At 52.3% G+C, this 14347-nt stretch overlaps 2 protein-coding genes across 3 annotated transcripts in view; one reads left to right on the forward strand and one right to left on the reverse strand.

Moving 5' to 3' along the window:
• The window catches only part of LOC129052780 (uncharacterized), a 39880-nt gene extending 32968 nt beyond the window's left edge, over window positions 1-6912 (reverse strand). Inside the window, exon 1 of the mRNA XM_063722759.1 lies at window positions 1427-6912. Within this exon, the coding sequence (XP_063578829.1) occupies window positions 1427-5685 (4259 nt within the window). The 5' untranslated portion in view covers window positions 5686-6912. The remainder of the gene's footprint in view (window positions 1-1426) is intronic.
• A 3613-nt stretch (window positions 6913-10525) lies between these two features.
• The window catches only part of LOC134761150 (uncharacterized), a 34853-nt gene continuing 31031 nt past the window's right edge, over window positions 10526-14347 (forward strand). For both annotated transcript variants that reach the window (XR_010139427.1, XM_063722758.1), the window contains exon 1: window positions 10526-10743. The gene's annotated coding sequence lies outside the window, so the exon portion shown is untranslated. The remainder of the gene's footprint in view (window positions 10744-14347) is intronic.

Genomic DNA, 14347 nt, shown 5'->3' on the forward strand with positions numbered 1-14347 from the left:
GAACGGACATATCTTAAGGTAATAAAAGCTATCTATGACAAACCCACAGCCAACATTTTCCTGAAAGGGGGAAAGTTGAAAGCATTCCCCCTGAGGACGCGAACAAGACAAAGATGCCCATGGTCACCACTTCTACTCAACATAGTGCTGTTCACTACAGCATTGGTTATAAGAGCAAGACTGGAAACAGAAGAAATGTGTACCCATAATGGGGTGCTTAAGTAATTTTGGGAATAGTCATAGGGTGCAGTACTTTATAGCTCTGAAACAATACAATGGATTTACATTTGAAATGTGGAATGATAACTAAGGTGCATTGCCCAGTGATATATGCAGAGGTGCAGAGGACTTTGTGTAAACACGATCACACATCAGCATGCATTCCAGGTGCATGTTTCTATTTGCACATAGATTGCAGGGATGATATGCAAACAAAAATGTTGACTTGGTGTTTGGAAGTTCAGAGTGGAAGGGAAACTTCCTTGCTAACCTTTTATGATATTTAGAGTTTCTAAATGTGAATATGTAATACATTTAGAAATCTTAGTTAATAAGAAAAGCGCGGGGACAAAGACAGGCACGCACTGAAATGGTTTCCTGGAAGACAGGGCCCAGTTGCATCTCTCAAATGGGACCAGATTGGAAGGGAAACCAGCTGCTTTGAGCAAATGAGGCCATTTCTGAATGAGCTCCCAGACTAGATGGTGCCGAGGGACCTGGACCTGGCAGCTGGGCTGGACATCGCACGGCCCTGTATTCCAGGAAACGGCATCTCAGTGCTTGTCTGGCCATTTCTCCAAAAGAACCATCCACAGGCCATTTTTCCATTCCCCTGCTATGCACAGACGGGCCCGGGCCTGACCAGAAACTCTTCCTTAGGGTTTTCAGTCACTGCCAAAACGTGAGCGCAGCAGTGAGGATGTGATGTTAAAATGTGACTCTGGGCCAGGCAGTGGCTCGTGCTCATCAACCCAGTGCTTTTGGGAGGCTGAGTTGGGAGGATCAGTTGAGATCAACAGTTCAAGGCCAACCTGAGGAACATAGATCTCTACAAAAAAATAAAAACTAGCCAACTCTGGTGACATGCACTGGTAGTCTCAGCTACTCAGAAGGCTGAAGTGGCTTCAGCCCAGGAGTTCAAAGCTGCAGCTATGACTGTGCCACTGTATTCCAACACGAAATACAGAGTGAGACCATGTCTTGAAAAAAGGAACAAATAAACTAGGTATAGAAGAAACATACCTGAAAATGGCAGGGCTGTGTGCAGTCCGAGATGGCCTTGGCCTCAGCCTGCAGTTCACTGTTGATGCGCTGGAATGCCGCCTCCTTCTCCAGGTCCAGGTCTTCAGCAGTGACCCGGAACCCCAGCTCTAAGGGAGGTGGCAGCATCAAAGGCTCCCCTCGCCTGCGTGGCAGCAGGGGAAACTTGCGTCTACGGGGCCTAGAGGCCTGGGATCTGGGGGAGCCATTCCTGGGGGCGAGTGTCTGCCCTGGTGCTATATCTGCCGCCTTTTCACACCGGGTGTGACCCGAAGAGACAGCCTGAGGTCCGTCCTCACTCACTGTCTTTGAGGAACTGAGGGTTAGCTGGCAGTGGGATGAAGCTGGCCCCCTCTTCTGCTTTAGCCCCGGGAGACCTCCCGTAGAGCTGTAGGAACTCGAGATGGCATTTCGTGTGGTGCACGAGCTCGTCCAGGAGGTCTGGGATCTCTTGTTATATCTGACTTCTGACCTCTGGGCACCTGCTTCAGCTGCGGCTGAGGCCCAGAAATGTGAAGGGCCTCCATCCACTCCATTCAGTAGTGACCCCGACGTGGGGTTCAATGTGGAGGGGGGAGGGGCTGCTGTGGCAGCTGCAGGAGCAGAAGTGCCAGGCCTTGTTCTTCTGATGCCCGCATCCATGCTTGCAGCTGGGAAGGGGGCAGGAATCAGCGAGGTGACCTGGGCTGAGTCCCGGGAGTGGGAAGAGGTGGCAGGACAGGTATCTGAGGAGGAGAAAAGGGGGCCTGGTGGTCTGTGCTTCTTCCCAGACACAGGAGCTGTAGAGAGGACCTCTGCAGCAGAAGCTAGGGGGGCCACTGGGCCCAGGCAGTCTTGGGACTTGTGTCTCTCCTGCTGTGCATCCATACTGGGTGCTTTAGAGATGGCAGGCAGACCAGAAGCCCCTGTTGCAAGTGAGGACAAAGTGTGGGAAGGCCGTGAGGGTCTACAGTCCAAGATGGCCCTGGTCTCAGCCCGCAGTTCACTGTTGATGCGCTGGAATGCCGCCTCCTTCTCCAGGTCCAGGTCTTCGGCAGTGACCCGGAACCCCAGCTCTAAGGGAGGTGGCAGCATCAGAGGATCCCCTTGCCTGCGTGACGGCAGGGGAAGCTTGCGTTTACGGGGCCTAGAGGCCTGGGATCTGGGGGAGCCATTCCTGAGGGCCAGTGTCTGCCCTGGTGCTATATCTGCCGTCTTTTCACACTGGGTGTGACCCGAAGAGACAGCCTGAGGTCCGTCCTCACTCACTGTCTTTGAGGAACTGCAGGTCAGCTGGCAGTGGGATGAGGCTGGCCCCCACCTCCGCTTTAGCCCAGGGAGGCCTCCCGTAGAGCTGTAGGAGCTCGAGGTGGCAATTTGTTTGGGGCACGAGCTCGTCCAGGAGGTCTGGGATCTCTTGTTATATCTGACTTCTGACCTCTGGGCACCTGCTTCAGCTGTGACTGTGGCCCAGAAATGTGAAGGGCCTCCATCCACTCCATTCAGTAGTGACCCCGACGTGGGGTTCAATGTGGAGGGGGGAGGGGCTTCTGCGGCAGCTGCAGGAGCAGAAGTGCCAGGCGTTGTTCTTCTGATGTCCGCATCCATGCTTGCAGCTGGGAAGGGGGCAGGAATCAGCGAGGTGACCTGGGCTGAGTCCCGGGAGTGGGAAGAGGTGGCAGGAAGGGGATCTGAGGAGGAGAACAGGGGGCCTGGTGGTCTGTGCTTCTTCCCAGACACAGGAGCTGTAGAGGGGACCTCTGCAGCAGAAGCTAGGGGGGCCACTGGGCCCAGGCAGTCTTGGGACTTGTGTCTCTCCTGCTGTGCATCCATACTGGGTGCTTTAGAGATGGTAGGCACACCAGAAGTCCCTGTTGCAAGTGAGGACAAAGCGTGGGAAGGCCGTGAGGGTCTACAGTCCGAGATGGCTTTGGCCTCAGCCCGCAGTTCACTGTTGATGCGCTGGAATGCCGCCTCCTTCTCCAGGTCCAGGTCTTCAGCAGTGACCTGGAACCCCAGCACTAAGGGAGGTGGCAGCATCAGAGGATCCCCTTGCCTGCGTGACGGCAGGGGAAGCTTGCGTTTACGGGGCCTAGAGGCCTGGGATCTGGGGGAGCCATTCCTGAGGGCCAGTGTCTGCCCTGGTGCTATATCTGCCGTCTTTTCACACTGGGTGTGACCCGAAGAGACAGCCTGAGGTCCGTCCTCACTCACTGTCTTTGAGGAACTGCAGGTCAGCTGGCAGTGGGATGAGGCTGGCCCCCACCTCCGCTTTAGCCCAGGGAGGCCTCCCGTAGAGCTGTAGGAGCTCGAGGTGGCAATTTGTTTGGGGCACGAGCTCGTCCAGGAGGTCTGGGATCTCTTGTTATATCTGACTTCTGACCTCTGGGCACCTGCTTCAGCTGTGACTGTGGCCCAGAAATGTGAAGGGCCTCCATCCACTCCATTCAGTAGTGACCCCGACGTGGGGTTCAATGTGGAGGGGGGAGGGGCTTCTGCGGCAGCTGCAGGAGCAGAAGTGCCAGGCGTTGTTCTTCTGATGTCCGCATCCATGCTTGCAGCTGGGAAGGGGGCAGGAATCAGCGAGGTGACCTGGGCTGAGTCCCGGGAGTGGGAAGAGGTGGCAGGAAGGGGATCTGAGGAGGAGAACAGGGGGCCTGGTGGTCTGTGCTTCTTCCCAGACACAGGAGCTGTAGAGGGGACCTCTGCAGCAGAAGCTAGGGGGGCCACTGGGCCCAGGCAGTCTTGGGACTTGTGTCTCTCCTGCTGTGCATCCATACTGGGTGCTTTAGAGATGGCAGGCACACCAGAAGTCCCTGTTGCAAGTGAGGACAAAGCGTGGGAAGGCCGTGAGGGTCTACAGTCCGAGATGGCTTTGGCCTCAGCCCGCAGTTCACTGTTGATGCGCTGGAATGCCGCCTCCTTCTCCAGGTCCAGGTCTTCAGCAGTGACCTGGAACCCCAGCTCTAAGGGAGGTGGCAGCATCAGAGGATCCCCTTGCCTGCGTGACGGCAGGGGAAGCTTGCGTTTACGGGGCCTAGAGGCCTGGGATCTGGGGGAGCCATTCCTGAGGGCCAGTGTCTGCCCTGGTGCTATATCTGCCGTCTTTTCACACCGGGTGTGACCCGAAGAGACAGCCTGAGGTCCGTCCTCACTCACTGTCTTTGAGGAACTGCGGGTCAGCTGGCAGTGGGATGAGGCTGGCCCCCACCTCCGCTTTAGCCCAGGGAGGCCTCCCGTAGAGCTGTAGGAGCTCGAGGTGGCATTTTGTTTGGGGCCCGAGCTCGTCCAAGAGGTCTGGGATCTCTGCTTATATCTGACTTCTGACCTCTGGGCACCTGCTTCAGCTGTGACTGTGGCCCAGAAATGTGAAGGGCCTCCATCCACTCCATTCAGTAGTGACCCCGACGTGGGGTTCAATGTGGAGGGGGGAGGGGCTTCTGCGGCAGCTGCAGGAGCAGAAGTGCCAGGCGTTGTTCTTCTGATGTCCGCATCCATGCTTGCAGCTGGGAAGGGGGCAGGAATCAGCGAGGTGACCTGGGCTGAGTCCCGGGAGTGGGAAGAGGTGGCAGGAAGGGGATCTGAGGAGGAGAACAGGGGGCCTGGTGGTCTGTGCTTCTTCCCAGACACAGGAGCTGTAGAGGGGACCTCTGCAGCAGAAGCTAGGGGGGCCACTGGGCCCAGGCAGTCTTGGGACTTGTGTCTCTCCTGCTGTGCATCCATACTGGGTGCTTTAGAGATGGTAGGCACACCAGAAGTCCCTGTTGCAAGTGAGGACAAAGCGTGGGAAGGCCGTGAGGGTCTACAGTCCGAGATGGCTTTGGCCTCAGCCCGCAGTTCACTGTTGATGCGCTGGAATGCCGCCTCCTTCTCCAGGTCCAGGTCTTCAGCAGTGACCTGGAACCCCAGCTCTAAGGGAGGTGGCAGCATCAGAGGATCCCCTTGCCTGCGTGACGGCAGGGGAAGCTTGCGTTTACGGGGCCTAGAGGCCTGGGATCTGGGGGAGCCATTCCTGAGGGCCAGTGTCTGCCCTGGTGCTATATCTGCCGTCTTTTCACACTGGGTGTGACCAGAAGAGACAGCCTGAGGTCCGTCCTCACTCACTGTCTTTGAGGAACTGCGGGTCAGCTGGCAGTGGGATGAGGCTTGCCCCCACCTCTGCTTTAGCCCCAGGAGGCCTCCCGTAGAGCTGTAGGAGCTCGAGATGCCATTTAGTTCGGGGCACGAGCTCGTCCAGGAGGTCTGGGATCTCTGGTCATATCTGAATTCTGACCTCTGGGCATGGAGGTCTCTCTGCAGAGGCCCGGGCCTGGGCACAAAGGGAGAGAGGCCTCCGTTGTCCGACAGGGGCCGAAATGCAGACCGTGCATCCCTGGTGACCTCGGGGACCCTTCTCTGATCATCAGGATTCTCTTGGACTCTAGGGTCCTTGTCCTGCTCAGCCATCCCTGTCCCGCTCTCCTTGAGGGCCCTCAATACTATCTTCCCTGGCCACAAGTCTGGGGACAGCCGGGTGTTGTGGGCCCCAAAGGGGTGACTACCTGTTCCTGGGTCCCACAGAGATTCCTTGTGCTCAGTGTAGTGGCTGAGCTGGAGGATGCCCTGGAATTCGGCGCACACAGCACTGGCTTGCTGTGGTACCTGTGCAATCAAATTGAAGGCAGAATCACCGGGAAGGAACACAGGTCTTGCAGGATCACAGAAAACCTTCTTAGAGTTGTCTTGACACCACTGATGCCAAGTGTCCGGGTGCTTGTGGGATGGCCTGCCACTCAGTCCAGGGGCAGGAGAAACGGGGAGATCCCACAAGCAAAGTGAACTGGGGGATGGGCTGAACGGACTCCAGGCAACTGAGCCCTACTAGCAGGTCCTCAGCCTGGGCCCCGACAGGAATGAGGGGCACAGAGTGCCCAGGTAACCGCTCCTGGGAGGACTCGGAACCGTCGGATGCTTGAACGCTGGAGAGCTGGACTCTGAGGGTCCTCGTGGAGCTGCCAACTCGGCCAAAGGCTAAGCCAGCAGTTCCTTCTGTTGCCGGGCAACGCGCCTTTTAAACCTGAGGGAGTGGGTGCGTGAGCTCATAATGGCCCCAGTGACAGAACGACCTTAAGGGTTCCGTTGAGATGGAGTTTCGCTCTTGTCCCCCAGGCTGGAGTGCAATGGCGCGATCTCAGCACGTGCTGCGACCCGGGCACAAAGGTCACGGGAAGAACAGGTGCCCACAATGGCTGCAGATCTGCCCGTGGATCACTGAAGATTCCTGCTCTCCTGCAGAGGTGGAGATTGCGGTGAGCTGAGATCGCACCATTGCACTCCTGCCGGGGCAACAAGAGCAAAACTCTGCCTCAAAATAAAAAAAAAAAAGAAAAAAAAGAGGCCGGGCGTGGCGTCTTATGCCTATAATCCTAGCACTTTGGGAGGTCAGGGCAGACGGATCAGGAGATCAGGAGCTGGAGACCAGCCTGGCCAACATAGTGAAACCCTGTCTCTAGTAAAAATAGAAATTTAGTCAGACATGGTGGCACCCACCTGTAGTCCCACCTACTCGGGTGGCTGAGACAGGAGAATCACTTGAACCCAGTGGCGGGGCAGGGATTGTGACGCCACTGCACTCCAGCCTGGGCAACAGAGCCAGCCTCTGTCTTTTTTTTTTTTTTTTTTGAGACGGAGTCTCCCTCTGTCCCCAGGCTGGATTCCAGTGGCCTGATCTCGGCTCACCGCAAGCTCCGCCTACCGGGTTCATGCCATTCTCCTGCCTCAGCCTCTGGAGTAGCTGGGACTACAGGCGCCCGCCACCACACCCGGCTAATTCTTTGTATTTTTAGTAGAGACGGGGTTTCACCGTGTTAACCAGGATGGTCTCGATCTCCTGACCTCGTGATCAGCCCGCCTCAGCCTCCCAAAGTGCTGGGATTAAAGGCGTGAGCCACCGCGCCCCGTCGAGACTCTGTCTTAAAAAGAAAGGCCGGGTGCGGTGGCACTTTGGGAGGCGGAGGCGGGCGGATCACGAGGTCAGGAGTTGGAGACCAGCCTGGCCAACATAGCGAAACCCCGTCTCTACTAAAACTACAAAAAATTAGCCGGGCGTGGTGGCGGGCGCCTGTAGTCCCAGCTACTCTGGAGGCTGAGGCAAGAGAATGGCGTGAACTCAGGAGGCGAAGCTTGCAGTGACCCGAGATCTCGCCACTGCACTCCAGCCTGGGTGACAGTGAGAATCTCCATCTCAAAAAAAAAAAAAAAAAAAAAAAAGAGAGAAAAAGATTTATTAATTTAATGCACTTGTATACTTGTATGCCTGTTTTCTTCATTTTGCTTAGGAAACACCCACAAGAGAGCTGGGACTGTGGCCCTGATTGTGGACATGAAATATATGGTTTCTTGCAAAAAATAGACACTGAATAATTACGATTTAGTTGAGCTAGAAATCCATTTGGTTTCTTCCATATGTTTCCAAAATTTTCATCCGGCCTTTTTTCATCCTGAGATCACATGACCTCAGGAGTTCGAGACCAGCCTGGCCAACATAGTAAAACCCCAACTCTACTAAAAATACAAAAATTAGCTGGGTGTGGTGGCACATGCTTGTAACCCTGCCTACTTGGGAGGCTGAGGCAGGAGAATCACTTGAACCTGGGAGGCGGAGGTTGCAGTGAGCCAAGATCGCGTGACTGCAACAGAGAAATTCTGTCTCAAAAGAAAAATATAACTTCATAAAAAGGAAGTAGGGTGAAACAGAAAAGTTTGTCTAGATCTAGAACCATTAAAGGAATTGAATGTTTATTTTAAAATCTGTATCCCGGCCGGGTGCGGTGGCTCACGCCTGTAATCCCAGCACTTTGGGAGGCCGAGGTGGGCAGATCACAAGGTCAGGAGATCGAGACCATCCTGGCTAACACAGTGAAACCCCATCTCTACTAAAAATACAAAAAATTAGCCGGGCCTGGTGGCGGGTGCCTGTAATCCCAGCTACTCAGGAGGCTGAGGCAGGATAATGGCGTGAACCTGGGAGGCGGAGCTGACAGTGAGCCGAGATGGTGCCACTGCACACCAGCCTGGGCGACAGAGCAAGACTTCGTCTCAAAAAAAAAAAAAAACTGTATCCCATCCCCTCAAAAATCTCACAAAAAAACAAAACCAAAGAAAAGCACCTGGCCCAGATGATTTTATGGACAGCAAACATTAAAAAGAACATAAAGTTTTTATCTTCTACATAATTTTTAAAAATTATTTATTTATTTTTGACAGGAAGTCTCGCTTTGTAGCCCAGACTGGAGTGCAGTGGCATGACCTCCACTCACTGCAACCTCCGCCTCCCAGGTTCAAGCGATTCTCCTGCCTCAGCCTCCAGAGTAGCTGGGATTACAGGTGCACCCGGCTAATTTTTTTGTATTTTTAGTAGAGATGGGGTTTCACTGTGTTGTCCTGGCTGTTCTTGAACTCCCGACCTCAGGTAATCCACCTGCCTCGGCCTCCCAAAGTGCTAGTTTTACAAGCGTAAGCCACAGTGCCCAGCCTACATAATCTTTCAGAAAAAGAAGCAAATGGAATTCTCCCCAACTCACTGTGAATTTAGTATAGGCTTAAAACCAAACCAGACATAAATAGTACAAGGAGACAAAAGTATAGACTAACTTCTTATGGACATATATGCAAAAATGCTAAATAAAATATTAGCAAATAATTCAGCAATGGATTAAACATGTATCACGACCAAGTTGGGGTTTTCCTAGGAGACTAAGATGATATAATAAAATAAAAAACTATTAAAGTAGTACAAACTATCAAAGGAAAAAACCTGTATGATCATTGCAACGGGTTCATTTGCGACATAATACAATTTTTTTCTTTTTTTTTTAAGTCTTTTTGGCTGTAAGTTTATTCAATGCAAAATAATCCTCTCCAATTTTACTGAGGTGGCTGATGGCGTCCACGACCACATCTGCCTCTAAACTGGAATTCGGTTGCTGACCCAGCCCCAGCCTCAGCTTTCTTGTCGGCACCAGGGGGCACAGCACGCCCTCTGTAGGTATCTGTCGGCTTCCCCTTTTGTGAGTCTTGCAGGTCGCTCACCCTCCAGACCTTTAGACCGAGGCCTGCCAGTCCCTGGACAGCTGCGGCGTAGGGTGGCAGGCACAATCTCCAGGGGCAGATGAAGGTAATCACGGAGATACTGGATACCCTCATTGGTAAGGTACCAGTAGAAAAGTCTCCAGGCAAACTGTTCCTTCACGTAGTAGCCTCGGGACTATACGACATGAAGGCTGGGCACATTCTTTTTTTTTTTTTTTTGAGATGAGTCTCACTCTGTCGCCCAGGCTGGAGTGCAGGGGCGCGATCTCGTCTCACTGCAACCTCCACCCCCTGGGTTCAAGCAATTCTCCTGCTTCGGCCTCCCGACTAGCTGGGATTACAGGTGTCTGCCACCGTGCCCGGCTAATATTTTTGTATTTTTAGTAGACACGGGGTTTCACCATCTTGGCCAGGCTGGTCTTGAACTCCTGACCTCGTGATCCGCCTGCCTCGGCCTCCCAAAGTGGTGGGATTACAGGTGTAAGCCACCGCGCCTGGCCAGGCACATTCTTGTCTGCCAGCTCCAGGTGCTTAGGCACGTGGACATCCTTCTTGACCACTGTGACTTCCTCTTTAAAAAGGAGTTCATAAATGGCAATCCGGTTTTTCTTAGGCATCAGCATTCTGGGGAGGAGCAGCCACTAAGGCGGCAGGGTGGCCCGGATGGGGGCCGATGGAACTCGAACTCCACCAGAATTTCTTTAATATTTTATATATATACATATATACACACACACATATCTATATACACACATATATATGTATATATGTGTGTATATACATATACATATATATATGTTGCTCGCCTATTTTTTTGTCTGTTCCCTTATGTACCGGGAGTGCCACGAGGACAGGGATTTGTGTTTTCCTCACCACTGTCTGGCTCATGCAGAGCACAGTCCTTGGCACACGGTAAACACGCTGAGGAGAACCTTTGGGACTAGCGGACTCTGAGCATCATTCCGCTGGGCCCAGAGGGGCCTCTGAAGGGACCCGCCTTGCCAGGCTCCAGCCCAAGGCCTAACGCATGCGCACCAGCTGGCCGGCTACTTTTTTCTTGACCGGCCAAGTGGCAGGGCGCCTGCGCGACCCAGTGCCCAGACTGACGGGAGCTGGAGATGGGGGAAGGGGAGGGGGTGGGGGGGGGGGGTGGGAGGGGACAGCGGCGCCTGCGCAGTGAAGGAATGTAGGCGGGGCCTCCATGGCGCCTGCGCAGACGGCCACGGCGCCTGCGCAGACAGCCGCAGCCCTGCTGGGCGCGAAGGGGCTGGCCAAGGGCGGGGGCAGCGATGGAGGCTGGGCGGGTCGGGCAAGCGGCACCGCGGGGTTGGCTGCTTCCCTGAGGCCGGACTCAACGGGTCTCGGCTGAGCCACCTGGTGAGCTCACCGCCCAGCTCAAACGAGGAGCCTGCGAGGGAGCGATGCGGTGCCGCGGTAAGAGCCGCCGCCGGGTTCCCGCAGTGTTCGTTGGTGGGTTGGTTTATCGCTTCAGCGCAGCCCGCACGGCCGCGCCCGGGCGTCCCAGCAGGCCTCGCGCCTGCATCGTCCCTGCTCCTGGGCCCCTCCGGTGTGTCCCGCACCTGCGCCTTTCCCTTCCCGCGCCGTCCTCGTTCTGGGCTTCGGGGCTCCTGGGACAACCCGCAGGCTTCACCGCCGAGGCCCACGGGCCTTCGTCCGTTGATGTTGGGGTTCAGCTGGTTTGGGGATCCCGCTTGCGGCTTGTCTGTGTGCAGACAGACCGGGTGCGACCCTCGTGCTTGCCTTTCCGGTGCTCCGGTAGAGGCTGGGGCTACCGCCCCATCGCCCGGGTCCCTTGCCTGGGGCGGGGACAGCGTTGTTCGGTGGCCCCGAGGGCGCAGCGCGGAGGAGCAGGGGCCACAGGCGGCGGACCCTGGGCCTGCTGCGGGTGCTGCTTCTGCTGTGGCCGGCACCCCAGGCGGACGGAACCTCCTTTCTTTTTGAGACGTGGTTAATTGCATCAGGTTGGATGTGAATAATCCGGTACCTGTCTGAGGACGTTTTGCGTTTCCAGGAATTTGGTAATTGTATTACCTTAAGTAGTTAAGTCTAAGACATCATAGTCATGGCACGTTGGGCAAGCTGCCCTGGAGATGACGAAAAGAAATCAGTTTCCAGTAGTTTTAGCCCATTTACAGAACACGCAAAAATTCTGTGATCATTCAAATGCAGGGAACCGTGATTTGTTGATGTCCTTGATCATTTGTTCGAAGTACCCGAAGGGCGAGGGAAAGATTCCCATGAATACAGCCCAGGTGATTTCAGGGAACAGTGTTTTCTTTTGTCAAAAGAGCCTCTTAAGCCATTGATAATATTTCCCAAGCTTATAACAGATACAAGCCTTTAAAAAATGACATTTGCTGTCACCCAGTAGGACACATCTTGAGATGAAATCAGAGCTGTAGGCTTTGTAGACAACAGCAGTCATTTCTGGTGGCTTCGGGGAGTGAAGGGGGACTGCAATTTTGCCAATGTGGGTGATACCAAAGGGACTATAGTAATTTTTTCTTCGTAATTAAAAACCAGGCCAGGCGCGGTGTCTCATGCCTGTAATCCTGACACTTTGGGAGGCCGGGGCGGGCAGATCACCTGAAGTCAGGAATTCAAGACCAGCCTGACCAACATGGTGACACCCTGTCTCTACTAAAAATACAAAAATTGCGCTCCTGTAATCCCAGCTACTCAGGAGGGTGAGGCAGGAGGATCGCTTGAACCCAGGAGGCGGAGGTTGCAGTGAGCCGAGTTCGCGCCACTGTACTCCAGCCTAGGCGACAGAGCGAGGCTCCATCTCAAAAAAACAAAAACCAGACATAACAAGGCCGAGCACCCTGGCTCACGCCTGTAATCTCAGTAATTTGGGAGGCCGAGGCGGGCAGATCACCTGAGGTCAGGAGTTCGATACCAGCCTGGCCAACATGGTGAAACCAGGTCTCTACAAAAAATATAAAAATTAGCCAGGCGTGGTGGCACACGCTTGTGATCCCAGTGACTCGGGAGGCCGAGGCAGAAGAATTGCTTAGGAGGCGGAGGGTGCAGTGAACCGAGGTCTCGCCACTGCGCCGCACTCCAGCCTGGGTGACAGAGTGAGACTCTGTCTCAAAAATAAACAAACAAAAAAAGAGCTATTACAATATACATGTATGTTGTAAAATAACCAAACCAATATAGAAGGGTGTATAGTGAAAGGAGAAGTATTGTTGTGGGTAAAATTGTTTCTATGAATAAATGGCTGATCCAGTATTTTTTTCCTCCATAAAAACACCTTTTCCCCTTTGATTTAGTGTACACCACACAGAGTCGCTTAGCCGACTCAGTGACTTTTTTGATAGCTGGAGAATGCTTCCTAAGGGTTGCAGGTGTGTAGGGGTTTTCTTGACATTTTCAGTAAGAAAGTGAATGTTGTGCCATAGGAAAGCTTTATCACTGGTGCACGTTGGTAGCCAACCAAATAACGTTGAGTGTCAAGTACAGTATCTAGTGAGTGGAGAATAACTGTAATAATTACAATTACAGTTGTAGTTAAAGTGAAGTTTGTATCAAAATTTCTGTTTCAAAGGTGAACTTTTAGGGGGTGTATCTGCGGTGTTTCCTCCTCAGATGTGATTTCTCTGAAGCAGTGGTTCTCTATAATTGACTTGACACGCAGTGCATCTGATATTTCAAATGACTTAAGTGATAGTATCAAAATTACTATCATATACATATTTAAATCACATGACTAACCTGTGTGTGGTATTACACAAACTGCTCAGCTCAGTAAGGGAACAGAAATACGAAAAAAAGGACAATATTGGGAGTCTTTTATACAATTCAATTTATTCAATTGAAGGACTATCCTTTCTTTAAAAAAGTTCTGCTTTCTTGGTGTTAAAATAAAGCATCTCTTATGAAATGATGGTGATAGTAAATGGTGATATATGGTAAACGTAAATAGTAAATTCAAGGGTAGTTACTGTGATTTGTAAAAACAAAGAGAACCGAGAATCTCTTGTTTTGCTGCTGTTGTTAGGGAGTTCAGGAAAAAGTTCCTGGGGCTTTTGCTGTTAAGAAGATTCAAATATAGAATATTTCTTAAGAGTAAATATGAGTTTATTTTGAGGTCATTTGTCACAGTCTACTGAGAAATCCACTGAGAAAGCTGTTAAATTTGTGTGGCATTAAAGATGTTCCTATTCTGATCATTGTTAAATAGATCTTTTCTTATTAGATATAAAATGTCAGGAGATATTTTGTTTTGAGACAGAGTTTTGCTCTTGTTGCCCAGGCTGGAGTCTAATGGCATGATCTTGGCTCACTGCAACCTCCGCCTCCCAGGTTCAAGCGATTCTCCTGCCTCAGCCTCCCAGGTAGCTGGGATTACAGGCATGTGCCACCACCCCTGGCTGATTTTGTATTTTTAGTAGAGACAGGGTTTCTCCATGTTGGTCAGGCTGGTCTGGAACTCCCGACCTCAGGTGATCCGCCTGCCTTGGCCTCCCAAAGTGCTGGGATTACAGATACTAGCCACCTCACCGGGCCCCAGGAGATTTTTTTTGTATTGTGCCAACAAATAAGCCTAGGCAGGGAAATTCCTTCTGGTGGTTGGAATTGTTAGTATTGAATAGACTAGCTGCGAGGTAAAGAACCCCCATGGGGTTTTCCTTCAGCTCAGAAATCATTGTGACCTCAGTCTTTTACTGTGAAATAACATGACCCTTAAGAAAGTAGCCTTAAACAATGTATTTGGGGTATGTTGAGGGGGAGGGACAGTTATGATCTGTTCCAAAGTGAACATAACAGATGATCCCTGTGTCTGTGAAGCCTTTAAAATTTATAGTGCTCTTCTTCTGTTAATTTCAAGTAAGATTTAGAGTTATTGTGACATACTCTTAAAAATCCTGCAGTGTATCAAAAGGCACATTTTTAAAGCATCTTGAAATGAAATTAATAATGTAATATCTACTTCTTCAGAATAGTAGTTTTTACATTCTGAAGACTGACTGACTGACTGCTCTCAGCCACTTCTGAGTTCTCTATTTTC

Source organism: Pongo abelii, chromosome 23 (assembly GCF_028885655.2).
Source record: "Pongo abelii isolate AG06213 chromosome 23, NHGRI_mPonAbe1-v2.0_pri, whole genome shotgun sequence".
NCBI lineage: Eukaryota > Metazoa > Chordata > Mammalia > Primates > Hominidae > Pongo > Pongo abelii.